This window comes from Pelobates fuscus, chromosome 4 (genome assembly GCF_036172605.1).
Source record: "Pelobates fuscus isolate aPelFus1 chromosome 4, aPelFus1.pri, whole genome shotgun sequence".
Classification (NCBI taxonomy): Eukaryota; Metazoa; Chordata; class Amphibia; order Anura; family Pelobatidae; genus Pelobates; species Pelobates fuscus.
Genome location: NC_086320.1, coordinates 103,547,578 through 103,571,604, shown reverse-complemented (window position 1 = coordinate 103,571,604; position 24,027 = coordinate 103,547,578). Strand labels below are relative to the sequence as shown.

The 24,027-nt window shown below is 42.1% G+C and overlaps 1 protein-coding gene across 3 annotated transcripts in view; it reads right to left on the bottom strand.

The window, feature by feature from the left end:
• Positions 1-18,613, bottom strand: part of TRAPPC8 (trafficking protein particle complex subunit 8) — a 101,202-nt gene extending 82,589 nt beyond the window's left edge. Inside the window, exons 1-4 of one of the 3 annotated variants that reach the window (XM_063451442.1) lie at positions 18,140-18,613; positions 13,879-14,073; positions 2,963-3,046; positions 206-295 (exon numbers count right to left, since the gene is read on the bottom strand). In XM_063451442.1, coding sequence (XP_063307512.1) covers positions 206-295; positions 2,963-3,046; positions 13,879-14,073; positions 18,140-18,296 — 526 coding nt within the window. In that variant the 5' untranslated portion in view covers positions 18,297-18,613. The remainder of the gene's footprint in view (positions 1-205; positions 296-2,962; positions 3,047-13,878; positions 14,074-18,139) is intronic. The other 2 variants (XM_063451439.1, XM_063451440.1) reach the window with 2 other exon arrangements.
• Between the last annotated feature and the right edge of the window lie 5,414 nt (positions 18,614-24,027).

Sequence of the window (24,027 nt, the reverse complement as noted above, 5' to 3'; positions counted from 1 at the left end):
TGTGACTATCAATGCTATATTAGATTAAGTGGTCTGGGTGCCTATAGTGTACCATACAGGTGCAGTAACAAAAAAGTCTAGTAAACTTCCAAACTTAATTAAAAACCACACTGAACCCATAATTGTTAAACTCCATTTCTATCCAAATACACTCTGGATATCTTTCCAGGCTATGCAGAGAATAAATGTAAAGTGAACAGGATACATGCCAAATAGTGGTTTAGGAATTCATGGTCCGATGCTGGCATACACTGGAAAAAACTCTCTCGGTAAGACTCAAACCATGCAGTAGTTGCTGTAACAGACATACACAAAAAGAAATAAAAATGATAATTTAAGGACACGTTACATAAACAATATATCAAATGATAGCATTGAGAGTACAAAAGGGAGTGATAAATTGCATGGAAAGAAGTTATAAACCAGATGATTTTAGCTAGAATATCTGTGAAGGACAATCCTCTACAACACTGAATCCATATTATGAGATACATGGAAGGTTTATGGTTTCTAATTTTATTTTATATATTTTTTTTGTCATCACCACAATGTGCAATTATACTTCTTCTCCATGCTGAAAAGGCTAGAAAGAAAAACTGCCACTACAATTTGTATCAAAATTGAATCAAAACTGCTTTGTGCAGTTAATGGTTGTGCACATCCCAAGGGAAACTTTACAAAAAGCCTGCCTCAGGAAGAATTCCACAATGTTCCCCATTATGCCATGTTGAATCTACAAATTAGCAAAGGCATAGTTTTGCATTGACCATCATTAAAACCACTTTTTCCTTTATCAAAACATGGGTTATGATACACACAAACTGTATCTTAAGCGTAATATTTTCTTGGTCTTGATAAAGACTCCATGGGGGAACTAAACATTGCAATACATATATGCAGGGTTATTCACTAGAGTGAGAATTTAAAGTGAATTTAAAATGTTAGTCTATAGTAGTCAAAATGGAAGCATAGCTGACTTAGAGAATTTTTCCAGTTTGGCTATTTTGACTTTTTATTTGAAATTCACTTCAATGCAAAAAATGATAATGTGGTACTCTATATACACTGATCAGCCACAACATAATGCCAAATATTGTGTAGGATCTCTCAGACAGAATTCTGAAACAGTTACACGAAGCGCAGAGCGAAGAGCAGTGTTCTCCAACCCAGTCCTCATGGACCACCACCAGTCCAGGATTTATGTATTTCCCTGTTTTATTCCAGTGGAGATACTGACAAAACCTTGACTCTTGGTGGTCCATGAGGACTGGGTTCGAGAACACTGGGCAGTAGCTCCCCATTCATATATAAAAAAAAAATTGACAATCAATATTAATACAGCTCTTATGTTGCAATTCATTGGTAGAGAGTGCTGTTTTGGTTTCAAAAGTAAGAATAAAACAAGCCGTGTGCAGCTAGCAATCATATAAATATATATACATACATACATACATACATATACATATATATATATATATATATATACACACACACACACACACACACAGATGATCAGCAGCACACAAGGGTATTGCATTTGTTAAAACCTAACTTTAATTGCAGCATCATGTTTCAGTTTAAAAATAGAATATCCTGATGAAAGTTTATATTTTTAAACTGAAACGTTGATGCTGCAATAAAAGTTACGTTTAACAACTGCAAGACCATTGAGTGCTGACCATCTATGGATTTTTGTATGCGAAAATACTGCAAATTACAGCAACTGGCAAAGGTTATTTGACTCCAGTGAGTGCAAGCAGATTGTGAATATATATATGTATTTATTTAAAATGTATTTTTTTTTTACGTTTGAGGGTTCTATCTGCATTTAGGTTAAGGGGCCAACCATTCGAAATTGAAAGTGTTAAAATATATTAAACTCCGCATGTGCATTAGACCTTCCTATAGGAGAGCACTGAATCAATGCAGAGCGTGAGGACATCCAGTGTCAGATAACGGACCAAAAGTCTGTTACAATTCCGGAAGCCCTCCACTGAGTGCTGCAATGTAAACATTACCGTTTCTCCGGAACTGCAATGTTTAACATTGCAGCACTATGTGCAAAAGGGACACAGCACCTAGACCACATTAGTGAGCTGAAGTGGTCTGGGTGCCTACAGTGTTCCTTTAAGACTGCTAATGGCAATTGACCAAAGTATAGAAGCACCATGACTTCTGTACAAAATATAAAACTGTGCTTCACCAGACTCTGCACTTCACTAATGGGCTCATAATTTCCACTCACTAACGTCAACAGGCAACTGGAAATACAGCCCTGATGAGTGTGCATTAGACCCAACACTGTCTGTAAGGATCCTGCATGCTGTTTGATAGTATAAAATTTTGCAGCTGTGAAATAACTTTGGCCCTTAAACCACACAACAGAATAAAATTAATGCACAGATATCCATGTATAAATAAAGTGAAAGAAACATTGCTGAATTCTTCCAGATAAAATAGTTTATAAAGAGATTAGGTAAATGAATTTTCAAGAGTTCCACTAACAATAAAAGCTAGTATGATACTGGCATACAACAGTTACAAAATATGATCATACAGAATATGTAAACATTCATGCTTAATCTAATTACATGATGGTAAACAATATATTACTATTGCAATAAACATATTCATGAGTTTTGTGACAGCTAACAATTTGTCTTTTTTAGGAGATACTTCAAACTGATGCTCTGATAGTTCCTTACATGATATAAAACGAATGTCACAAATCATTCCAAAAAACAAAATAAATTAATTTCCAAAAGAGTAAACATTAGTAGATTGGCATAATTATTGTCGGATTATAGGTAACCATCACCAATATTTGCTAGTTCTGGACACGTGGCAAATTAAGCAACTAGATTAGGAGGTTGCTAGATAGTCCGAGGATAGCACATTGATGAAGAAAGGAAGACTGGATACACGGATAAGGGTTAGGTAAAGGCTCCAGTCACAATAATACCTGAATAAAACTTGCACTTGCTGAGTTCCGTCAATGTGTTTTTCCAATTATGGTACCAAGGAACACTAGCTTTAAGAGAACGATCTGACAGAGAAAACATGGCATTATTGAGCACAAAAATAAAAATAAATAAAAAACAAATGAAAACTATAAAAAGAAAAAAAAATGCTAACTCCTGATGTTTATATGGGTTTACAAACATGCCTCATAATGAACCATGTTTAGGAAAATTAGTTACTATTGGCTCTGGAGGTGTTTGAAGACTACATTTTCCCTGATACTTCTTAAGCCTATAAGAAGGACATTATGGGAACTGTAGTCTCCACTGTGTCCTTATTGCTATAAGGCGATTAAACATTGCCATCTACTAAAAAATAAAATGTGAATGAATTGCAACATAGTCAAAAATGAAAACAAATAAAAAAGATTAAATAAAACAGTAAGTCTTCTGTTTGAAATGGTTCTAAAATATACACATATCCTAATTTGATCTCAAAATAGCAATTCTTAAATCATCAGTTTTTATTGCTAACCGAAAACAAATTCTAATACACAAAACTCTATCAAATGTTAATCTTTTTCGGAACCATGATTAAATAAATGCCTAGGATGTCATTGTCGTTGAAATCAAGAGCAGCGTTTTTACTGTTAGAGTCCAAGAAAATAAACACCTAAAAAAGCAGTGAGGAAAATATCAATTAAAACAAATGTGAAAACACAACAGCAATTTATTACAAATAACTTCTTTGTATGTCCACCACAGAGCAGACTTATAAAAATTAATAAGCAATATATCAAATATGTATGAAATAAATAATTTCTGGTGTTTTAAAAAAAAATAATGTGATGTTAAAATGGACTTGAAATAGAAATGTATTGCACTCCATAAAAATACTAAAGAGTTGTGGATTTTGTACCTTCTTTTTTACTGACACCTGCCAACAATATGAGCAATTATTAAGCACTCAGTGGCAGACAATGACAAATGTGATTTTCAGGCTTTGTTTGTGAAATTGTTACACAAAGAAACCAAACAACTAATGTTGCACTAATGTGGTTGCACTAATTGAATATCCCACTCAGGGATATTACTTATCTGATACATTTATTATGAATAAAGCTAAATGCAAAAATTCACAATATTTTTGTCTATCACAGAAGTAAGCGCCTCCATTTTAGCTCCCCATTAATTCTGCCCTTTGTACCTAGCTGTCAGCATAGAGAGAAAAGGAAAAATAGGGATGCCAAACATTTAATATGCATATCAAAAGAAAACAGAGCATCACAAGGGGAAAAATAAAATGTAAATACAAGTTATGTGAGATTCTAAATGTTTAAAGTGGTTATGGTGGCACCCGTGCCTGATCGCCCTTCCTGAGCAATCTGACAAACCATATTAAAAACAGTCTGACAACTTAATTGGTTCCCGCCGAGTAATCCAGTTAGCTCAACTGAGCTAAGCAAGGCCATCCTCACTAGCATCAGCAAGGTCCGGTTTCTAAAAACGGTTTGACAGATTACTCTAAGAGGGCGCCAGAGCATTCCTGGCTCCATAACTACTACAATAGAACGTAATGGCTATGGACTTTCGAGTATTCCTTTAATTTACACAACAAGCCTCGCAGAGCTCTGAAAGGGGTGCATGTAATTTATTACATTGTTGGCAACAATTTCAGAACTTCTTAATCACTGACATGCAGACGTTAAAAACAAAAACGGCATTTTGAAAAGGAATATATTCACAGAACAATTACCAAAATTTAATAGAAAAAGTATAACGTAATTAAAAACTAGGCAAACTTACCATTTCCAAAATGGCATGCAAAAAAATACACAGTTGTTAACTTCGCTAAATTACTCCAGCATTTTCAAACATTTGCATTCAGTGTACATTTTAAATGAGTTTACCATAATTACTAACGTTTTACTAACGTGTAAACAGGACAGTGACCAAGAAGAACGCTGCAAGGAATAACTTCTCAAACACTTCAAATTGTCAACAAAAAGCTCTTGCCTAGAGTAAAGCATTTTTTGTGATTAGCTATGATGCACATAAAACTGATTCCCAATTAGAATAAATCTTATTTTAAAGTTCAATTGGATGTAAATATGCGACTACATTTAGTAGTCAAGTGTACTGTTTACAAAACAATAATTATGATACATTTTTATTTGACGTTAAACATACATGCATCACTGAGACAACTGCCTCAGTCAAAAGCTTTGGCCTCACTCTGCAGGCAGAAAAAAAGCAGGTAAATATATATTTTTTTATTTTTAATTTACCTGTTTTTTTTGTTTTGTTTTTTTTATGCTCCATGAAGGGTACACTGTTCTTATCATTCAGTATGCTAACCCTGGGAAGTGCAGTTCGAGGATCTCTTTACCTTGCAACATCCTGATAAGGGGAAAAAGGAGATGATACATACACACAAACACCCACACGCACGCACTCCAAAGCTCACTAAGGCACATTTATTTGAAACAATGTTTCGAACCTACAATGCGTCTTTGTCAAAATGGAAAAGGAGAGTCTGATCAGGCAGAGCAGGATATGGAGAGTGATTTCTATCTCCTGATGCCACACAATGATGCCATGTTTCGTTCAGTGGAGTGGTCAGAAACTACGCTACGTGGGTAACAGGGAAAGGGGGAGGCTGCACAATCTGTCCTGGCGGAGATGCAGGTCTAATTATGCAATCTGATTAACTGTATAATTGGTTTATTAACATTTATTACATACTTTTTAAAAGTTTTTCTTGCATTATTTTCATATGTATATTTGTTTAACCCCTTAAGGACACACGACATGTGTGACATGTCATGATTCCCTTTTATTCCAGAAGTTTGGCCCTTAAGGGGTTAGAAGTCTTTGCTTGCTGGTTTAAGAATAATAATTATCAAGGGATGCATGTCCTCCTTGATAGCAAAATAAAGTCTACATTACTCTGTATAGGCTGGTTGGACCCATGTGGTACAGTAGGATGTTCACATAGAACATTTGAATACAAAGTAAAGAATTCCAATTGAAAAGGAATGGTTACTTTTTAAATAAATTACAAAAATCAATTGAAAAAATTCCATTCAAAAGAAAAGCTACCCTCCAAACTTTGGTGTGCTCTTACTTTCAATATTTTGGCTGTCAACATAAAATTAATTGCAACAGATGTTCTCACTGGGTATAAAGGAAAACAGAGCATTACAGGTGACTCTGCATCAAGGAATAGAGGATTAAAATAAAAGGAGAAAAAAAAAATAGAAATTTTACTTACCGTAAATTATTTTTTTCCTTAATATAGTGGCAGTACCAGTGGGTTTGTATCCTCTTGATCAGGCTTCCCCAAACTCTGGCCCTCCAGTTGTTGCTGAACTATAACTCCCATGATTCTACGAATGAAATATATAGGCTGAGAATCATTGGAGTTGTAGTTCAGCAACATCTGGAGGGCCGGAGTTTGGGGAAGCCTGCCCTTGATGGACAAGCCGACTGTCAATAAATAAATAAAAACATTTAAATAGTCCCTTCTCCTTCCCCTTTAAAATCCCAGACTTACCCCAAGACCGTCAGTAAATGACAAGAAAAGACACAATAGGCCATATCATACTCAATATAAATTTATTATCAAAAGAGGGAGGGAATTGTACTGCCACTATATTAAGGGAAAAAAATCATTTACGGTAAGTAAAATTTCTGTTTTTCCTGGCATATAATGGCTGTACCAGTGGGATATAACAAGATCCCTGGAACATTAAAAGGGTGGGTCTCAGCAAACTACAGCTTTCAGCACCTTGCGCCCAAAAGCAGCCTCAGAGGACGAGAAGATGCCTAGCCGATAGTGCTTGATGAGTGTATGAAAAGAGGACCATGTTGCCGCTTTGCAGATGTCTTCAGGAGAGGCGTTTTTTTTCAGCCCATGAAGTGGACATGGCTCTGGTTGAGTGTGCTCTAATGGAGGAAGGTAATTGAACATCGTGCAATTCATAAGCCAACTTGTTAACCAGCTCGCCAAAGTGTGTTAGATGCTCCCATACCCTCCTTTTTTTCCTGAAAATTAATAAACAGGTAATCCGAGGACCTAAATTCTCCTGAACGGGATTAGTAAATCAGAAGAGCTCTGTGAACATCCAGGTTATGCCACTTCCATTCTTGATCCGAACTTCCCGAACTACAGAATGATGGAAGCACCAGAAGTTCATTAAGAGATTTTCTTGAAAGAACTTCGGTAAAAAAGAAGGCTTAGTATGCAAACCTGGTCCTGATGGAAAATCGTGAATTCCGATGAAGAGGAAAGGGCTTGGATCTCCCCAATTCTCCTAGCTGAGGTAATTGCTAGCAGGAAAATAGTCTTCAGAGATAAAATTCTTAATGACCACTTGATAATCAAGTGGTTCAAATGGAGCTTCACATAAAGACTGTAGCACCAAAGATAAATCCCAGGAAGGGAACTTAAATTTCCGAGGTGGTCTTTGTAGAAGAATGAACGTCTAATCAGCAGACATGTCGCAAACTCTTGTAGCAAACAATGGCTTAAGGCCGCAATGTGAACCTTTAAAGTAGAGACACAGACCGTTTTCAATGCCTTCTTGCAGAAACTGAAGAATTGTCTTGACAGAGGGACAGCAACGAAAGCAATTATGCTGAACGCACCAATGGAGAAATTTGTTCCAAATCCTCAAATAGTAGATGTAGAAGCTCTGGTGGCGTTTAGAATAGTGTGAAACCGGTTATCTGGAATGCCCTGCTTAACCTTGCAACAGCCAGGCCATCAAGCTGGAAAGGAAAACCTATTGACAGGAATTTGTTTCCACCAAAATAGCTGTTCTCAGGTTTCGGTCGAAAGGCTGAAATTTGCATGTAGATCTTAGTCCCTTTTTGTCCAGTAAACTAAGATTTCCTATTGAAGTGGATGTATTGACAATCTGGCCCATCTAACGGCTGGAATTGTGGATGTCAAAGTGCCCAGAACACTCATTGCTTGCCTTATGGAGTAAACATATTCTTCTTGAAGAAACAAAACGTCTTCCTCTATCTTCTGCCTTTTTCCCAGAGGGAGATGCAGAGAAAACATCTTGGCATCGATGATGAAACCCAGAAATTGAATTTTTTGGGTTGGCAAGAGCTGGGAATTTTTTTTAAATTGATAATCCAACAATGATTTTCGAGCATGTGCATCATTGTTTGAAGATCCCTTTCCAGAAGACTTCTTGAGTTGGCTATGATAAGCCAGTTATCTAGGTATGGGATTAAAGAAACACCAATTTCTCTTAATCTTGCCGTTAATGGCGTAAGGATTTTGGAAAAAAAATTTGGGGCCGATGTGAGCCAGAAGGGAAGGGCTTTGAATTGGAAGTGATTGATAATGGAACCGGAGTGAACTGAAAACCTTAGATACTTCCTTATTGTAACCGCCATGGGAACGTGTAGTTAGGCGTCCTTCAGGTCTAAAATTGCCATAAAATTCCCTTTGTTCAATAAGTGAGTGACAGAGTAAATCGTGTCCATCCAGAATTTCTGGTACGGAATATACTTGTTGATATTCTTTAGGTCCAGAATAGGACTGATCTGGCTTTGGGACCAGGAAGAATCTGGTCCCCTTTTTCTTCCAGACGTCTTGGCACTCTTTCTATCACACCCTTTTTTACCAGTGCCATATCTTCTGACCAAAGAGCTTGCTTTTTCTTTTGAGATGAGTAAGAGGACAGGAGAAAACAAGGTTTTGGAGTTTCTGAGAACTTGATTTTGTAGCCCCCTCTTAGGTCTCCCAAAATCCATGGGTTTGATGTTGATTCTTCCTATGCGTTGTAAAAAAGTTGTATCCGTCCACCTACTTTGGTGCCAGAACCTCTTCTTTTTGTCTTGTTTGCTAGAGTTTCTGTCTTGAAACTTGAAGTCTCTTGTTGGTCTATGAAAAAAATAAAAAATAAAATTGATTCCTATCAAACTTCACAGATCTTCTAAGCTGGTAATGGAATCTTAAAATGTTGCGCATATCTTTTTTTCCCTGAGGTAAAGCTTTTTTCGTGTCGGACATTTGCTTAATCATTTCTTCTAGTCAGGAACCAAACAATTTCCCACTTTCTAGAGGTAGTAAACATAAAGAAGCCTTTGATGCTGTATCAGCAGACCACAAACGCAGCCATAAAGCCCTTCTGGCTACTGAAGCAAGAACCATTGAACGTGCCGACAATTTCAGGCCTTCCTTTGGATAAATCCTGCATAAATTCATTAGCTAACCTTATATTATGTAAAAGTTGAGGAATTTCTTTTACCGATCCTTCCATCAGGCAGCTCTCAATTTCTTGAAGCCAAACGTTCTGTGCTCTCATGACAGATACCCCTGAATAGCAGCTTTACTTTGAAACCCTGCTGTTTGGAAGATTCTTCTGCATGACGTTTACGCTCTTCTGTCCATTGGATTTTTAAGGCCAGATACTTCACTGATGGATAGTGTGGTCATTTTGGACAGTTGCGAGACTTGCGTATCTACCTTTGGTAGCTCTTCCCAACATAAACCTTCTTGTCTGATAAGCTCCTTAAAATGTTTGGAAATTAATGCCCTCTCAGTATTATTCCATTCTCAATGCACAAATTCCAATAACTTCAGGTCTATTGGAAAACCCTTAATCTTTTTTGTAGCATCATCCTCATAGAACACTGCCGATACCTCTTTAACCCCTTAAGGACACATGACATGTGTGACATGTCATGATTCCCTTTTATTCCAGAAGTTTGGTCCTTGAGGGGTTAATGTACCTTTTCAGGTGTTCGACAGGAAAACCTTCTTCCACACTAGATGCCTCACTAGAATTTGATGAGCATGCAGTATCAAAGCATTCTCCTGATGATAATTCGGACAGGGAGGGAGATCTTTCTCACTTACGTTTTCTTGAATGTTTCTCTTGAGAAGGAACATGCATTTTAGCTGATTCTTTAAAAGATTCAAATGTTTGGGAAAGGTTACTCTGGAACCAGGTAAGACATTTCTGCATATACTGCTGCTTAGATTTCTCCAAATCTTCAGAAGTGCAGTTATTGCACTTTTTCTTTTTGCACCCATCAGTGAGTGGAGTAGTGCATTCTGAGCGGGTGTTATGTTTTCATTTAAAACATAGCCTTCATGGGTGCAGGTGCCGACATTTTCTCCTTGTCTAATTCTTTAGGAGACGACAGGCTAGACATCTGCAATAAATAAAACAATTTAGAGAAACTTACCAATCCAGAAGAAAACGGACAGATGCCTAAGGAAAAGTTAAAACATATCCTACCTTAAAAAACCTCTGAACCGTGTGGGGGTGCTGGTGACACGGTATTCCTTCTCCAGACAACAAGCAAGTTTGCCCTGAAGGTTTGCACGGCTTTAATAGTCACCATTTTTAAGACTTTGACGCCAAATTTTCAAGTTCCGAATTGCGCATGTGCGGTAGCACATTCGGGAACTCTGGTGGAACGTAAGGCCACGTGGGCGTGCATTCCACCACCGTGCGCAAGCTCCGAGCTTGCAATTCCACTGGCGGACCACCCGGGACCGCCTCTTACCTATTGCTGGTCTCCACACAGCATAAGAAGGCAGATTCTCCTGCTTGCTCTGTAACTAGGACGCAGAGGGATTAAGCAATCCCACCCTCTTCCATTTTATTTTTGTATTATTTTTTTTTAAATCACCCACCCTCCCTCCTCGAGGGAGGAGGAGGCGAGGAGGAGCTAAAGTGTCAGGAATACAGCTTTGTATTCCTGGCACTATAGTATCCCTTTTAAGTGAGCGAATCTTTATTTTTGAGCATTTGTTGAGGGGGAGGGGAGGGGAAATGCCAATGGGCATTATTCTGTTTTACACAAAAAAGGTTTTTACAAACCCTTTAAATGGTTACTCCAAGCACCATAACTCCTTCAGTGGTTTGAAGTGGTCATGTTGCCTGGAATCTGTATTTGCGGCATTTCAGTATGAAACACTACAGATATGGAGTTTAACCCGTTTTTCTGCAAGAGGTTTAACTCCACCTCTGGCCGCATCATTGAGTTGTGATTAGCAAACACTGAACAAGAGATTGTGGGTGGCTAATGTCAATGATGTGCAAATTGTCATGCACAATGTGGCATTCATTGGTTGATAACAGGCAGCTGATGCGCTCAGTCAATGAATGGCGACTGGATAGGCTTACGGTTCCTGCAGCATGTCACCTGGCATGGCAGGAGCCTCAGGGCCCATTAGAAACCCTGATAAACGGGCAAACTGTTGCAAAACAAAAATTGCACAGAATTCACATTAGCCGGCCCAGTCAGTAAATTGGTTGTCTATCCAGCACAGAACACAAAAAGATGATATTTTCTGTGGCTCTTCACATGAAAGGTGATCAAATTGATCAAGGCAAGGATTTGACATCTTGCACAAAAGGTTGTTTCAGAGGGTTAATTCAAATAGCATTGTCAAAAACCACACAGCTGTCAAGACTGAGAACTCACTTCAGTCTCCTATCTATGATGTTGTTCTATAAACATAGCAGTACATATTACATGTTTAAAAACAGAGGGTTACAATATTGAAAATCATCATAGTCAATCCAGCCATACTATTATATGTTTAAAGTACAAGCAGAATACCAACCAATATACTGAAACCAGTCATGCCAAAGTGACATGGGAGTGTTAGGGTAATTTAATCTGTATATAACACTAGCAAATGTAACCTACCCATAGCTCAGTACTCACACTGTCAATAGATATCTTGATTTTTTACATAGCAATTTAATTCACAAACTGTATAGGTCCTTTTTGCGAAGGGTACGTTTTGAGACCTGAGAATAGACTACTGACAGACAGCCCAAATCACACAACACATACTACCCACAGCCAGCCAACACCACACACTATGGCAGAGAACTGAGTGAGAGATTACAGTGGGCAGAGTTTAAGACACTAAGCCAAGGACTCTAGGCAAGCTTTCTAAAATAATTTAAAAATATATTATTTTGTAAGTCAGGACAAGTAACTTGTTATGATAAAAAGTAGATTAGGCCAATACTTTAGTCCCGTGGACAAGTAGATTTTTTTTTTTTAAACAAATTCAACTCCTCTGCATACTTCTAGCCTTTGGCACTCTTGTGAGCGAGTCTGTTTGCTTACAATTAGTCTTTGATTTCTGTGAAAGATGTAACTAGCAGCAAACATTGATGAATGTTTATGTTTCAATGAAAAGTAAAATAAGCAAAGTCGACTCTGGTCCTTTCAATTAAAGAAAAAATGAAGTTGATATGAATTACATGTCCAGTCAACACAACAGTTAAGGGGACACTATAGTCACCAGTGCAACTACATGTATTCCTGAACCTATAGTGTTAACACGACCATCTAGCCCCCCTGGGCCCCTCATGCCTCCATAAATATAGTACAAATCTAACTGTATTCAAGACAGAAGCTGTAAATCTGCATGCTGTTAGACTCAGGAAAAACAAGAAGTCTGCTGACATGTGATAGCCTGATCCAATCACAGTGCTTCCCCATAGGATTTTGCCGAGACTGACAAGGAGGCAGATCAGGGGCAAACACAGCCCTGGCAAATCAGCATCTCCTCATAGAGATGAATTGAATCAATGAATCTCTATGAGGAACGTTCAGTGTCTGCATGCAGAGGGTGGAGATACTGAATCACAGGATGCTCGTACACAGCAGATCTGAGTGGATGGAGGCATATTATGCCTCCATCCACTCAGAAGTCCCTCTGGTTCACTCTGAGTGACTGCAACCGGAGGTGTTCCTAGCTTTCAATGTAAACACTGTATTTTCTCAGAAAATACAGTGTTTACATGAGAAAGGCTGCAGGGAGCTATAGTTGTCACCTGAACAACCTCATTAAAGGGAAACTCCAGTGCCAGGAAAACAATCAGTTTTCCTGGCACTGCAGGTACCCACTCCCTCCCACCTCCCATTCCAGGTAGCTGAAGGGGTGAATACCCCTTCAGGTCACTTACCTGAGACCCTGCCGATGTCCCTCAGCGGTGGTTTCGGGTCGGCGTCGCTCCTCCCAGTAATCGCGTCAGCCGGTGGGCGAGACTGATCCCGCCCGCCGGCTGAGGAAACCTAATAAGCATGCACAGCAATGCCACACACGCACATTAGGTCTCCCCATAGGAAAGCATTGAAAAAGATTTTCAATGCTTTCCTATGGGGAAATGAGCGACGCTCTAGCAAAGAAAATCTTTGCTATAAATGCGGAAGTGCCCTCTAGTGGCTGTCTAGTAGACAGCCTCTAGAGGTGGAGTTAACCCTGCAATGTAATTATTGCAGTTCATAAAAAACTGCAATAATTACAGTTGCAGGGTTAAGAGTAGTGGGACTTGGCACCCAGACCACTCCAATGAGCAGAAGTGGTCTGGGTGCCTGGAGTGTCCCTTTAAAGATAAAATCTATGACCGAGTTGGAATTTCACTCCAGAGATATAAGAAAAAGTAGGGATTACGTGTTGAGGTTTACAAAGCTGCCAAATTCATGCATTATCTCAAACATTCATGACGTGATCTATAGCAGCTCACCCAGCCTTGCAGGATTCTCAACAGACCCCAGTGTTGTACTCATATGCATGCGCAAGAGTACAGCAGTGATACAACTCCTGGCAGATGAGCACCAGGAGCTGAAGAAGGTCCCTCGGGAAGATGATGGCGACAGCCATGAGGTACAGTTTCAGGTAAGTAAATATTTACTTTGGTCTACTTACCACTGGCCATCCATACCCTAAGCAGAGCTACACTGTGGGGTTTTCCCCAAAACTATGCAGGGAAGGAAAAAAACAAAGTGATAGATCTGCTTTAATTCCTGCATATGAATCGCCAATACGTTGGGAACTGTTATCAATATTCTTTTCAAATGATCCATTACATAATTGTGTTGCCACCTTGCTTTACTGATATAATTGCATACATACCACTGATGTTAAGGTCATAATCTCCAGCAGTAATCACATTTGGTACTAAACCCTCTGCAGGCTGGCTAGCTGAGACAACATCATTCAGAATCTTTCGGATCGCTCCTTGCTGCGGAACTTGAGTAACAATGTTGTTAACTGCAATCTTCAAGTTTTTTATGACATGAGGCTGGTTGCTGGGATCTCGCATGTGAACTGAAGAGAAAGAAATTAAAAACAACCATGCTCAAACTCATAACTAAAAATCCAAAAATCCAAAAATGAACTAAATTTTAAACCAAATAATACATTTATGGGAGAATGTTTAGATTTTAGGATTGGGTAAATCACGAAAAATACAACGCTATTCCTATAATCTGCACCTCTAACAAAGCCAGTGTTTTATGATAAACAACAAGTTTTCATAATGAAAAGTTTACAATCAAAAACATGAGTTATGAGAAAGCCATGTCCTACAAAAAAAATGATATTAGCAGAGCTCAACATTTTAGTTCCTATACTACTAGGAATGCTTAAATGTTAATGTTACTCACCAGGACAAACTGTTTGCAGTAGTCACATTGCAGGAGGAGCACAGTACCGTACCATGCACAACCATTTGCCCCTACAAAGTTGCACATCAGATGATTCCTAGCTAGCAAAATTGCACACTAGGGGGTACAGGATGTCTTCCACAGCAGGCTGAGTATACGCATTTGTAGTTGTTACTGTTACATCAATGATATACCAGCAAAGATTTAAAAAATAAGATGGGATGTAAGTATGAGGAAGAGGTATTTCTGGTTCCTCCTCACCTTAACATAGATTATCTCCTAAAGCAATGACTATGTAATTTATCCAAAAAACAATATTTATTTCCTTCAGAAAGAAATTATGTTAATACTCACCTCTTCTCTAGTGCGGCCACTGCCCCTATTCTCGTACTCAATAGTGCTTGCTTAGTAAACACTCCCCTAAGCAGATAAAGGACACACTCTGGACCCTTAAAGCATGTCAGCTTGCTGAAATGCTTTATTTGTTAAGAGTGTGTCATTTTTTTTTTCCCATTTTACAAAAAGTGCAGTTCTCAATAAAAATCGGCACTTTTATGAATTAACCTTGTTACAACAGATCCTGTTATTTCATGGTTTGTTTAGGTCAGTAGGGCTAAACTCAAAAGGCAGCAACTGCTCAGAGCACCTACCTTGCAAATACTTCTCAACTGAGCTGCATTGGGAAGTCTGTGATTGGACAGCAACAGATAGTCTGGAGAAGAAAGGGGCTTGCAAATGCAGCAGGAAAAAGAACCACAGCTTTTGCAAGATGTTTTTTTTTTTTTCAGATAGACTCCCAATTAAAATATGCATTATTAAATGCATACTTGTTTTTATTTGCGAGGTATCTACTAAACTGTTTTTTTATTTGGGCAGTGCAGTGTCCCTTTAACACACCATCAAAGGCTGCATTGCCAATGTAGTAGTGCCATAAAACAGAGTCAAAGTATTTGAGAAGATCAGCAATATTCCAATCACCCTCAGACAGCTAAAAAATAAATTAAATCTTCTAAAATTGTCAACATGCTTTTATTAGAACTGCAAAAGGAGTAACCTGGTCGGTCATTTGGTGGCTATAATAAAGGAAAATACATTGATTTTTAACATAAGCATGTTATTATTTTACTGTAGCTTACACGACACCCTTTAAAAAATAAAAATAAAAAAAAAGAAGAAATCTACCAGAGAAGAAATCACAGCGAAAACACACATACAGTAGATTATTTGACAGGAGGGCATGAGAATTACCTGTAAGACTCGTTTCCCTTCTCAAGGACTATGCTGATAACTGATTGAATGGTGTAGGAGGACTATGTTTTGTTTCTTACATTTGCAACACAATTTTTTTCAATTTAAAGTTTAATCTTGAGAATTTCTCCTTAAAAATTGGACTTAAGGCATATTATTCAGAATGAGCATACACCTTCTCAGTAGAGAACAGACCATACAGTGCACATCTGCCAACTCTTCACGAATGTTCAGCAAGTATACGCGTAACAGAATCTCTAAGAGATATTTGATAGTGAACACACTCAGTGACACAACACAGTCATTATTATACATAAAGTTACAACCTCACTACTATTAATGCACAGTACGTTTACTCAAGTAATACTGCATAGCAGAATGAAGACATTCTGTAGCAATGTGAGGCTGGAAATGGAAGGTGACAACCTGCTGAAGCTGGACACCTGAGTGGGCATTCTATGAAGGAAAAGCACTCACACGACGACATGCCAGTAGCAGGGGGTGCAGTGGCACGGTGACATGCCAGTGGCAGGATATCCCCAAATAGTGATATTCCAGTGACAGGGGTACACTCACAGTGGCAGGGGTGCACTCACACAGTGACATGCCAGGAGCAGGATATCCCCACTTGGTGATATTCCAGTAACAGGGGTGCACTCACACTGTGACATGCCAGTGGCAGGATATCCCCACTTAGTGATATATCAGTGACAGGGGTGCGCTCACAGTGGCAGGGGTGCACTCACACTGTGACATGCCAGTGGCAGGATAGCCTCAGTCATATTCCAGTGGCAGGGGTGCGCTCACAGCGGCAGGGGGGCGATCACACGGTGACATTCCCGAAGTAGGGGTGCATTAACACGGTGATATTCCATAGGCGTGACAGTGCGTGGCAGGGTGCACTCAGTGACAATGCGTGGCAGGGCGCACTCACTCAGTGGCAGGGCGCACTCACTCAGTGGCAGGGCATGGCAGGGTGCACTCACTCAGTGGCAGGGCGCACTCACTCAGTGGCAGGGCATGGCGCACTCACTCAGTGGCAGGGCATGGCAGGACAGGGTGCCCTCACTCAGTGGCAGGGCAGGGTGCCCTCACTCAGTGACAGGGCAGGGTGCCCTCACTCAGTGACAGGGCAGGGTGCCCTCACTCAGTGACAGGGCAGGGTGCACTCACTCAGTGACAGGGCAGGGTGCACTCACTCAGTGACAGGGCAGGGTGCACTCACTCAGTGACAGGGCAGGGTGCACTCACTCAGTGACAGGGCAGGGTGCACTCACTCAGTGACAGGGCAGGGTGCACTCACTCAGTGACAGGACAGGGTGCACTCACTCAGTGACAGGACAGGGTGCACTCACTCAGTGGCAGGACAGGGTGCACTCACTCAGTGGCAGGACAGGGTGCACTCACTCAGTGGCAGGACAGGGTGCACTCACTCAGTGGCAGGACAGGGTGCACTCACTCAGTGGCAGGACAGGGTGCACTCACTCAGTGGCAGGACAGGGTGCACTCACTCAGTGGCAGGACAGGGTGCACTCACTCAGTGGCAGGACAGGGTGCACTCACTCAGTGGCAGGACAGGGTGCACTCACTCAGTGGCAGGACAGGGTGCACTCACTCAGTGGCAGGACAGGGTGCACTCACTCAGTGGCAGGACAGGGTGCACTCACTCAGTGGCAGGACAGGGTGCACTCACTCAGTGGCAGGACAGGGTGCACTCACTCAGTGGCAGGGCAGGGTGCACTCACTCAGTGGCAGGGCAGGGTGCACTCACTCAGTGACAGGGCAGGGTGCACTCACTCAGTGACAGGGCAGGGTGCACTCACTCAGTGACAGGGCAGGGTGCACTCACTCAGTGACAGGGCAGGGTGCACTCACTCAGTGACAGGGCATACTCACTCAGTGGCAGGGCATACTCACTCAGTGGCAGGGCATACTCACTCAGTGGCAGGGCATACTCACTCAGTGGCAGGGCATACTCACTCAGTGGCAGGGCATACTCACTCAGTGGCAGGGCATACTCACTCAGTGGCAGGGCATACTCACTCAGTGGCAGGGCATACTCACTCAGTGACAGGACAGGGCGCACTCACTCAGTGGCAGGACGCACTCACTCAGTGGCAGGACGCACTCACTCAGTGACAGGACGCACTCACTCAGTGACAGGACGCACTCACTCAGTGACAGGACGCACTCACTCAGTGACAGGACGCACTCACTCAGTGACAGGACGCACTCACTCAGTGACAGGACGCACTCACTCAGTGACAGGACGCACTCACTCAGTGACAGGACGCACTCACTCAGTGACAGGACAGGGCGCACTCACTCAGTGACAGGACAGGGCGCACTCACTCAGTGACAGGACAGGGCGCACTCACTCAGTGACAGGACAGGGCGCACTCACTCAGTGACAGGACAGGGCGCACTCACTCAGTGACAGGACAGGGCGCACTCACTCAGTGCAGGTAGTGTACACTCACCCTCAGTGCTCAGTCTGCAGAATGGCCGGACCAGCTCACAGAAGGTCAGTTGGTTTTTCCGGGACAGTTTGTCCGCCTCCTCGCTGCACAGAGCCGCCACCTGAGGGATGAACGATCCCTGCAGGAACTCGGACACGGAGAGCAGGCACTGCGCCATCCTGGGCCTCAACACCCGGCCTCCCGCACCGCACTCACCGCACCGCGAGCCGCCACAAACCGGGGACACGGATCACCGCGCCGGCCTCGCACTCTCCAGCATGTCAGTCAGGCCGCTCCGGGGGGTAATGCTGCGGCTGTGTGCGGTTAATGGATCCCGCAGCGCTCCGGTATTACCAGCTCAGGGCTCTCACCTCCTCTTCCTCCTCCCTGACAGACTCCGCCCACTCCCGTCAGCCGGTTCGGGGAAAGATCACGTGACTTCCGCGCTTGTCAGCAGGGAGAGGGAAGGAGCGCGTGGCCGCTTGGCTGCTGGAGAACAGAATCTGCCAGTGTAGGGAGCAACTACGTCACAGCTCTGGGGATCAACAGGAACAGGAACTACTACTTCTACTACACAGCCTGTATCACATTGCACAACAGGGCTGGGATATAACCAGTACTAACTCTAAACTAGGGCTCTGATATAACTAGTACTAACTCTGAACCAGGGCTGTAATATAACCAGTACTAACTCTAAACTAGGGCTCTGATATAACTAGTACTAACTCTAAACCATGGCTGTGATATAACCAGTACTAACTCTAAACTAGGGCTCTGATATAACTAGTACTAACTCTGAACCAGGGCTGTAATATAACCAGTACTAACTCTAAACTAGGGCTCTGATATAACTAGTACTAACTCTAAACCATGGCTGTGATATAACCAGTACTAACTCTAAACTAGGGCTCTGATATAACCAGTACTAACTCTAAACTAGGGCTCTGATATAACTAGTACTAACTCTAAACCAGGGCTGTGATATAACCAGTACTAACTCTAAACTAGGGCTCTGATATAACTAGTACTAACTCTGAACCAGGGCTGTAATATAACCAGTACTAACTCTAAACTAGGGCTCTGATATAACTAGTACCTGGTATACACCAAGGCTGTGATATAACTAATACTAACTCTAAACCAGGTGCTGTGATATAACCAGTACTAACTCTAAACCAGGGCTGTTATATAACTTACCAATTGTTCTCCAAATACTTCCCAGCTTCAGTCTTTAACCACTCTTCTTCTTGAGCTGTATAAACTGGAGTCCATTGAGACAGAGGGGTCGGTATAAGAGCAGCTATATGTTCCACATACTCCTGTTGTCCTGATTCAGCGGCACGCTTGGCTGCATTATCTGCCATCCGATTTCCTTTTACTACATCTCCATCACCTTTCAGATGCGCTTGACAATGTATGATACCAACTTCTTTCGGTTCCCACGCGGCTTCCAAGAGTTGTAATATCTCAGCTGCGTACTTGATTTCTTTACCCTCTGACTTCAGTAGTCCCCTTTCTTTATACAAGGCTCCATGGGCATGAGTGGTTAAAAACGCATACTTTTAGTCCGTATAGATGTTCACCCTTAATCCTTCAGCCAATTGTAACGCTCGTGTGAGTGCAATTAGTTCTGCCTTCTGTGCCGATGTTCCTTTTGACAATGGCCGAGCTTCTATCACCTTGTCTATGGTTGTCACTGCATATCCTGCATAGTGAATTCCTTCTTTCACATAACTACTGCCGTCCGTATAGTACTGAACATCAGGGTTCTGGATGGGAAAATCACGAAGGTCCGGTCTACTTGAGAACACTTCATCCATCACCTCCAGACAATCATGTTGACTCTCAGTAGGTTGTGGCAAAAGGGTAGCTGGATTCAAGGTATTAACAGTCTCAAGATGCACTCTCGGGTTCTCACATAACATAGCTTGGTACTTAGTCATGCGGCTATTACTAAACCAATGATTACCTTTATAGTCTAGCAACGTCTGTACTGCGTGCGGGACTCGCACGTAGAGTTCCTGACCCAGAGTGAGCTTATCAGCTTCGGCTACCAGCAGGGCCGCGGCAGCTACGGCTCCTAGACAAGGTGGAAGACCACTGGCCACTGCATCCAGTTGTTTGGACATATATGCAACAGGTCGTTGCCATGATCCCAAGTACTGTGTCAATACTCCCACAGCCATCTTCTTTGCTCATGTACATATAAGTAGAATGGATGTGTATGATCAGGTAGACCTAATGCTGTGGCGCTCATCAATGCCTTCTTAACATCTTCAAATGCCTTTTGCTGTTCAAAGGTCCACAGGAAGGGATCGTGTTCTGTACCTTTTATAGCCGCATAAAGAGGTTTCGCCAATATCGCATAACTGGGAATCCATATCCTACAGAAGCCTGCTGCCCCCAAGAATTCCCGCACTTGTCTTCTATTCTTGGGTGTTGGTATTTGGCATACAGCTTCTTTTCTCTCTGGCCCCATTATCCTTTGACCTTCAGAGATATGGAATCCCAGATACTTGACAGTTGGTTGACACAACTGGGCTTTCTTCCTGGACACCTTGTATCCTGCCTTCCAAAGAATGTGCAGTAAATCATGTGTTGCTTGCTGACATATTTCCCTTGTAACTGCTGCTATCAACAAATCATCTACGTATTGTAATAGTACACATTCTCCTGGGATGGACTTGAAATCCAGTAAGTCTTGACTTAAAGCTGATCCAAATAGGGTAGGTGACCCTATTAAGGGTTAATAAGTATATAGGGGTGTATATAAAAAAAATACCCCTCTCTGTCTAATTAGAGATATCTTTGACAGAAGCTCAAGGAAGCAAGGTGAAAGGTCAGTGTAGGACCCACCTGACGGGCTTTGCCTTGACGGGGCAGGTGGGCATTCCCTCCAATAGCCATTGGAGTAACTAAATAACCTACATTTGTTTAAATATACATAGGGATTTAGGAGAGAGCGCAGGTAACTTTTTCTTTGTTTTTTACTGGATGTCCATATCTTACAGTCTGAATAGCAACATACAGAACACGGTGGTTTTGCCCTATTCAGTATGGAGCCAAGTGGACTTTAATAGATTTACCTGTCTGCTAACACCATGCAAGTCAGGTCATCCTATGACTATGAAGTAAGAGATATAGATAAAGATCTATGCTAAAGGAGGCACATATTGTTTCATCATAAGAAGCAGACAGAGAGGGAAACTTTAATTTCCCTAATCTAATGATGTTTTTACAGCACAGACAGCCAAAGGATCATGGGAAACTAAATTTTATCACATGACAGGAGGCTTCATATTTTGCTTAACTCTCTTTACTAAAACTCCATAGCAGTAAAGAAAGTGAATAAACGTTTTAACCAATCAAAATGCAAATAGGGAGTATATTATTTCAGTCAACAGGCTCCTCCCCCTCTTTCTTTACTGCTCCATCGCAGACAGGTCAGAGTTTTTGGCTCTTCCCTATTTTACCTCATGTGAATGTTTTATTTACCTTTTTTCCTCATATATACTATTTTATTATCTAACTTTTTCATTATCTATATAGTTCTGCTATTTTCTGTAGTCTCTAAACCGTTTTTATCCTACTATCTATCCTATGTTTAGTACCACCGGGGTTACTTCACCCTAGTGGTAGTTTACCTCTCTCCTTTCTGCTTGGGTTTTTCCCTGCATCCTTCTTTTTTCCCCACCTTGCCGCCGCTCGGAGGCTATTTTCCGCCGCGTTTTCCGCGGCCCTATTTCAGCCGCGGCTTCCTTCTCGCGGCGGCCATTTTTAATCCCGCGTCTCGCGAGATTACGGCCGCCATTTTAGGACCGCAGCAAATTGCCGCAAAACCTCAGAACGGCAAGTTCAACAGACACTGCAAGCCTTCCTACAGTCTGCTACAAGAGGTCAGTCACTCAAGCTGTTTAAAGGCACATCAGGTATTAACCTGTGCCTGACTGGGGTGCTGCCCTATATATTGTGCTGCTAAGGAGGTCGCTTTGTGGCCACCTCTGTCATACTGGGTGAGGCCCAGAATACATTTAAAATCCCAACAAGTGGTCTATTTGCCCTGCTGGGGCCTAGTGGTTACATTGGACATTATACACCCTGCTGGGGTGATTATATAAATCGGATTACTATCCTGCTGGAGCTTAATCTCCAACATACCACTACTCATACCCTGCTGGGGTATCATTTTATTACAACCCTGCTGGGGTTATCTGGCTTACATCTGACCAGTTACTATACCGTCTAGACCCTGCTGGGGTACTCGGTTTTATTATTATTATTATTTATTCTAATAACCCTGCTGGGGTCCCGATTGTACTACTATACAAAATTTACGTTATTGCACCCTGCTGGGGTATTGCATAGCGATATTACTACAGTCTATATCGACTAAAATACAGCAGACTGACCTCTACCACGCCCTGTGCCAATCATATACCCAGACACCATGGAGACCTCTCAAACCACAGATCTCCAAAATATGGTGAACGAGGCCGTTTCTGCCTCAATGGAGAAAGTCCTCTCCAAGATGATGGCCTCTGGCTCCGACAAGAGGAAACCATCTAAAGCCCACCCATCCCGCCATGACTCCGATTCTGATGCACAAGAATCTCACAAAAGCCCTGAAACTCTCACGGGCAAACGCCAGTGGAAAGGCGAAAAAGACCACTCACATAAAAATAAAAACCCCGCTAAACGCGCTAAACCCATTTCTGCCACCATCACGAATCCCCAACACGACTACTCTTCGGATGAAGAACAGTCCCAAACTAAACCCATGGCCATTTTAGATGAATGGCAAGCGGACGACTCAGACTCTAATGAAGGTGGTTGGGGTTCAGACTCCGGATCCCAATCATTTTTTCCGCAACACACATTCATGGGAGAACCCCAAGACCAAGATAATGCGGATAACCCGCAAGAGGATGAAGACACCATCCTTGACCCACTGGGACAAAAACTTTTTGACCCAAGAAAAATTAGACACCCTCGCTCAAGCGATTGGACACCTCCTGACCACCTAGCGAGGTTTATGCACCTCTGGCTACGAAAGCCCATGGACAAAACGGTCCGCAACCGTTTGAGGTCAGAATGCCCAAGGCCTTTTCTACCCGACCACGTGGCGGACACGCCAGAATTTGACCAAGTGATGACAACTTTTATGTCACGAGGTGGCCGTGACCCACGAAAAGGCGTGGAAAAAGGGTTTAGAGGGGTTCAAGATAAACTTCTGGACTCGGTGGGACCACTATCCAGAATTATGTACTTGGCTGATGACGCTCTAGCCAAAGCCGATCAATTTGACCCTACTATGGTGCGCGAATGGGCGCATGACGTGCGGGAATGGGCACAAAGGTGCTTTTGTTTTGTGGGTAATGCCAATGTCGCCTTATCATCTGAGCGACGCAAAGCAGCACTTCTCCGCATTGACGGGAAATTGGTGGAGTTGGGCACCAAGGAGTTAGGTCCTATGGCACAGGGCAAGCTTTTCGGAGAACAATTTCTCAAAGAATTAAGCAGACATGTTAACGTCTACACATCCCTGAACAAGGCTCAATCATCAATGAGAAGAGTCTTTAGACAAAACCCCTCTAGGGGTGTTTTTGGACGGGCTGGCCGCCAAAGGGGCCGTGCTGCCAGCCGCTTCTGGCCCTCAGGCCCCAGAGCTACAAGACCACAGCCCTTTTACCCAGAGATGGGATACCGACCATCTTCCTACACACGAGGCGCAGACAGAGGTCGCGGACCACGCACTCGAGGCAGAGCACGTTTCTCCGCAGGTAAGCAACCAATTCACTCATGTTTCCCTTCCAATGCATACAGCAGGTCGCATATCTCTTTTCTTCCAGGAATGGACTTCAATATCCACGGACGCATGGATCCTACAGACAGTACGAGGCTACGTCATA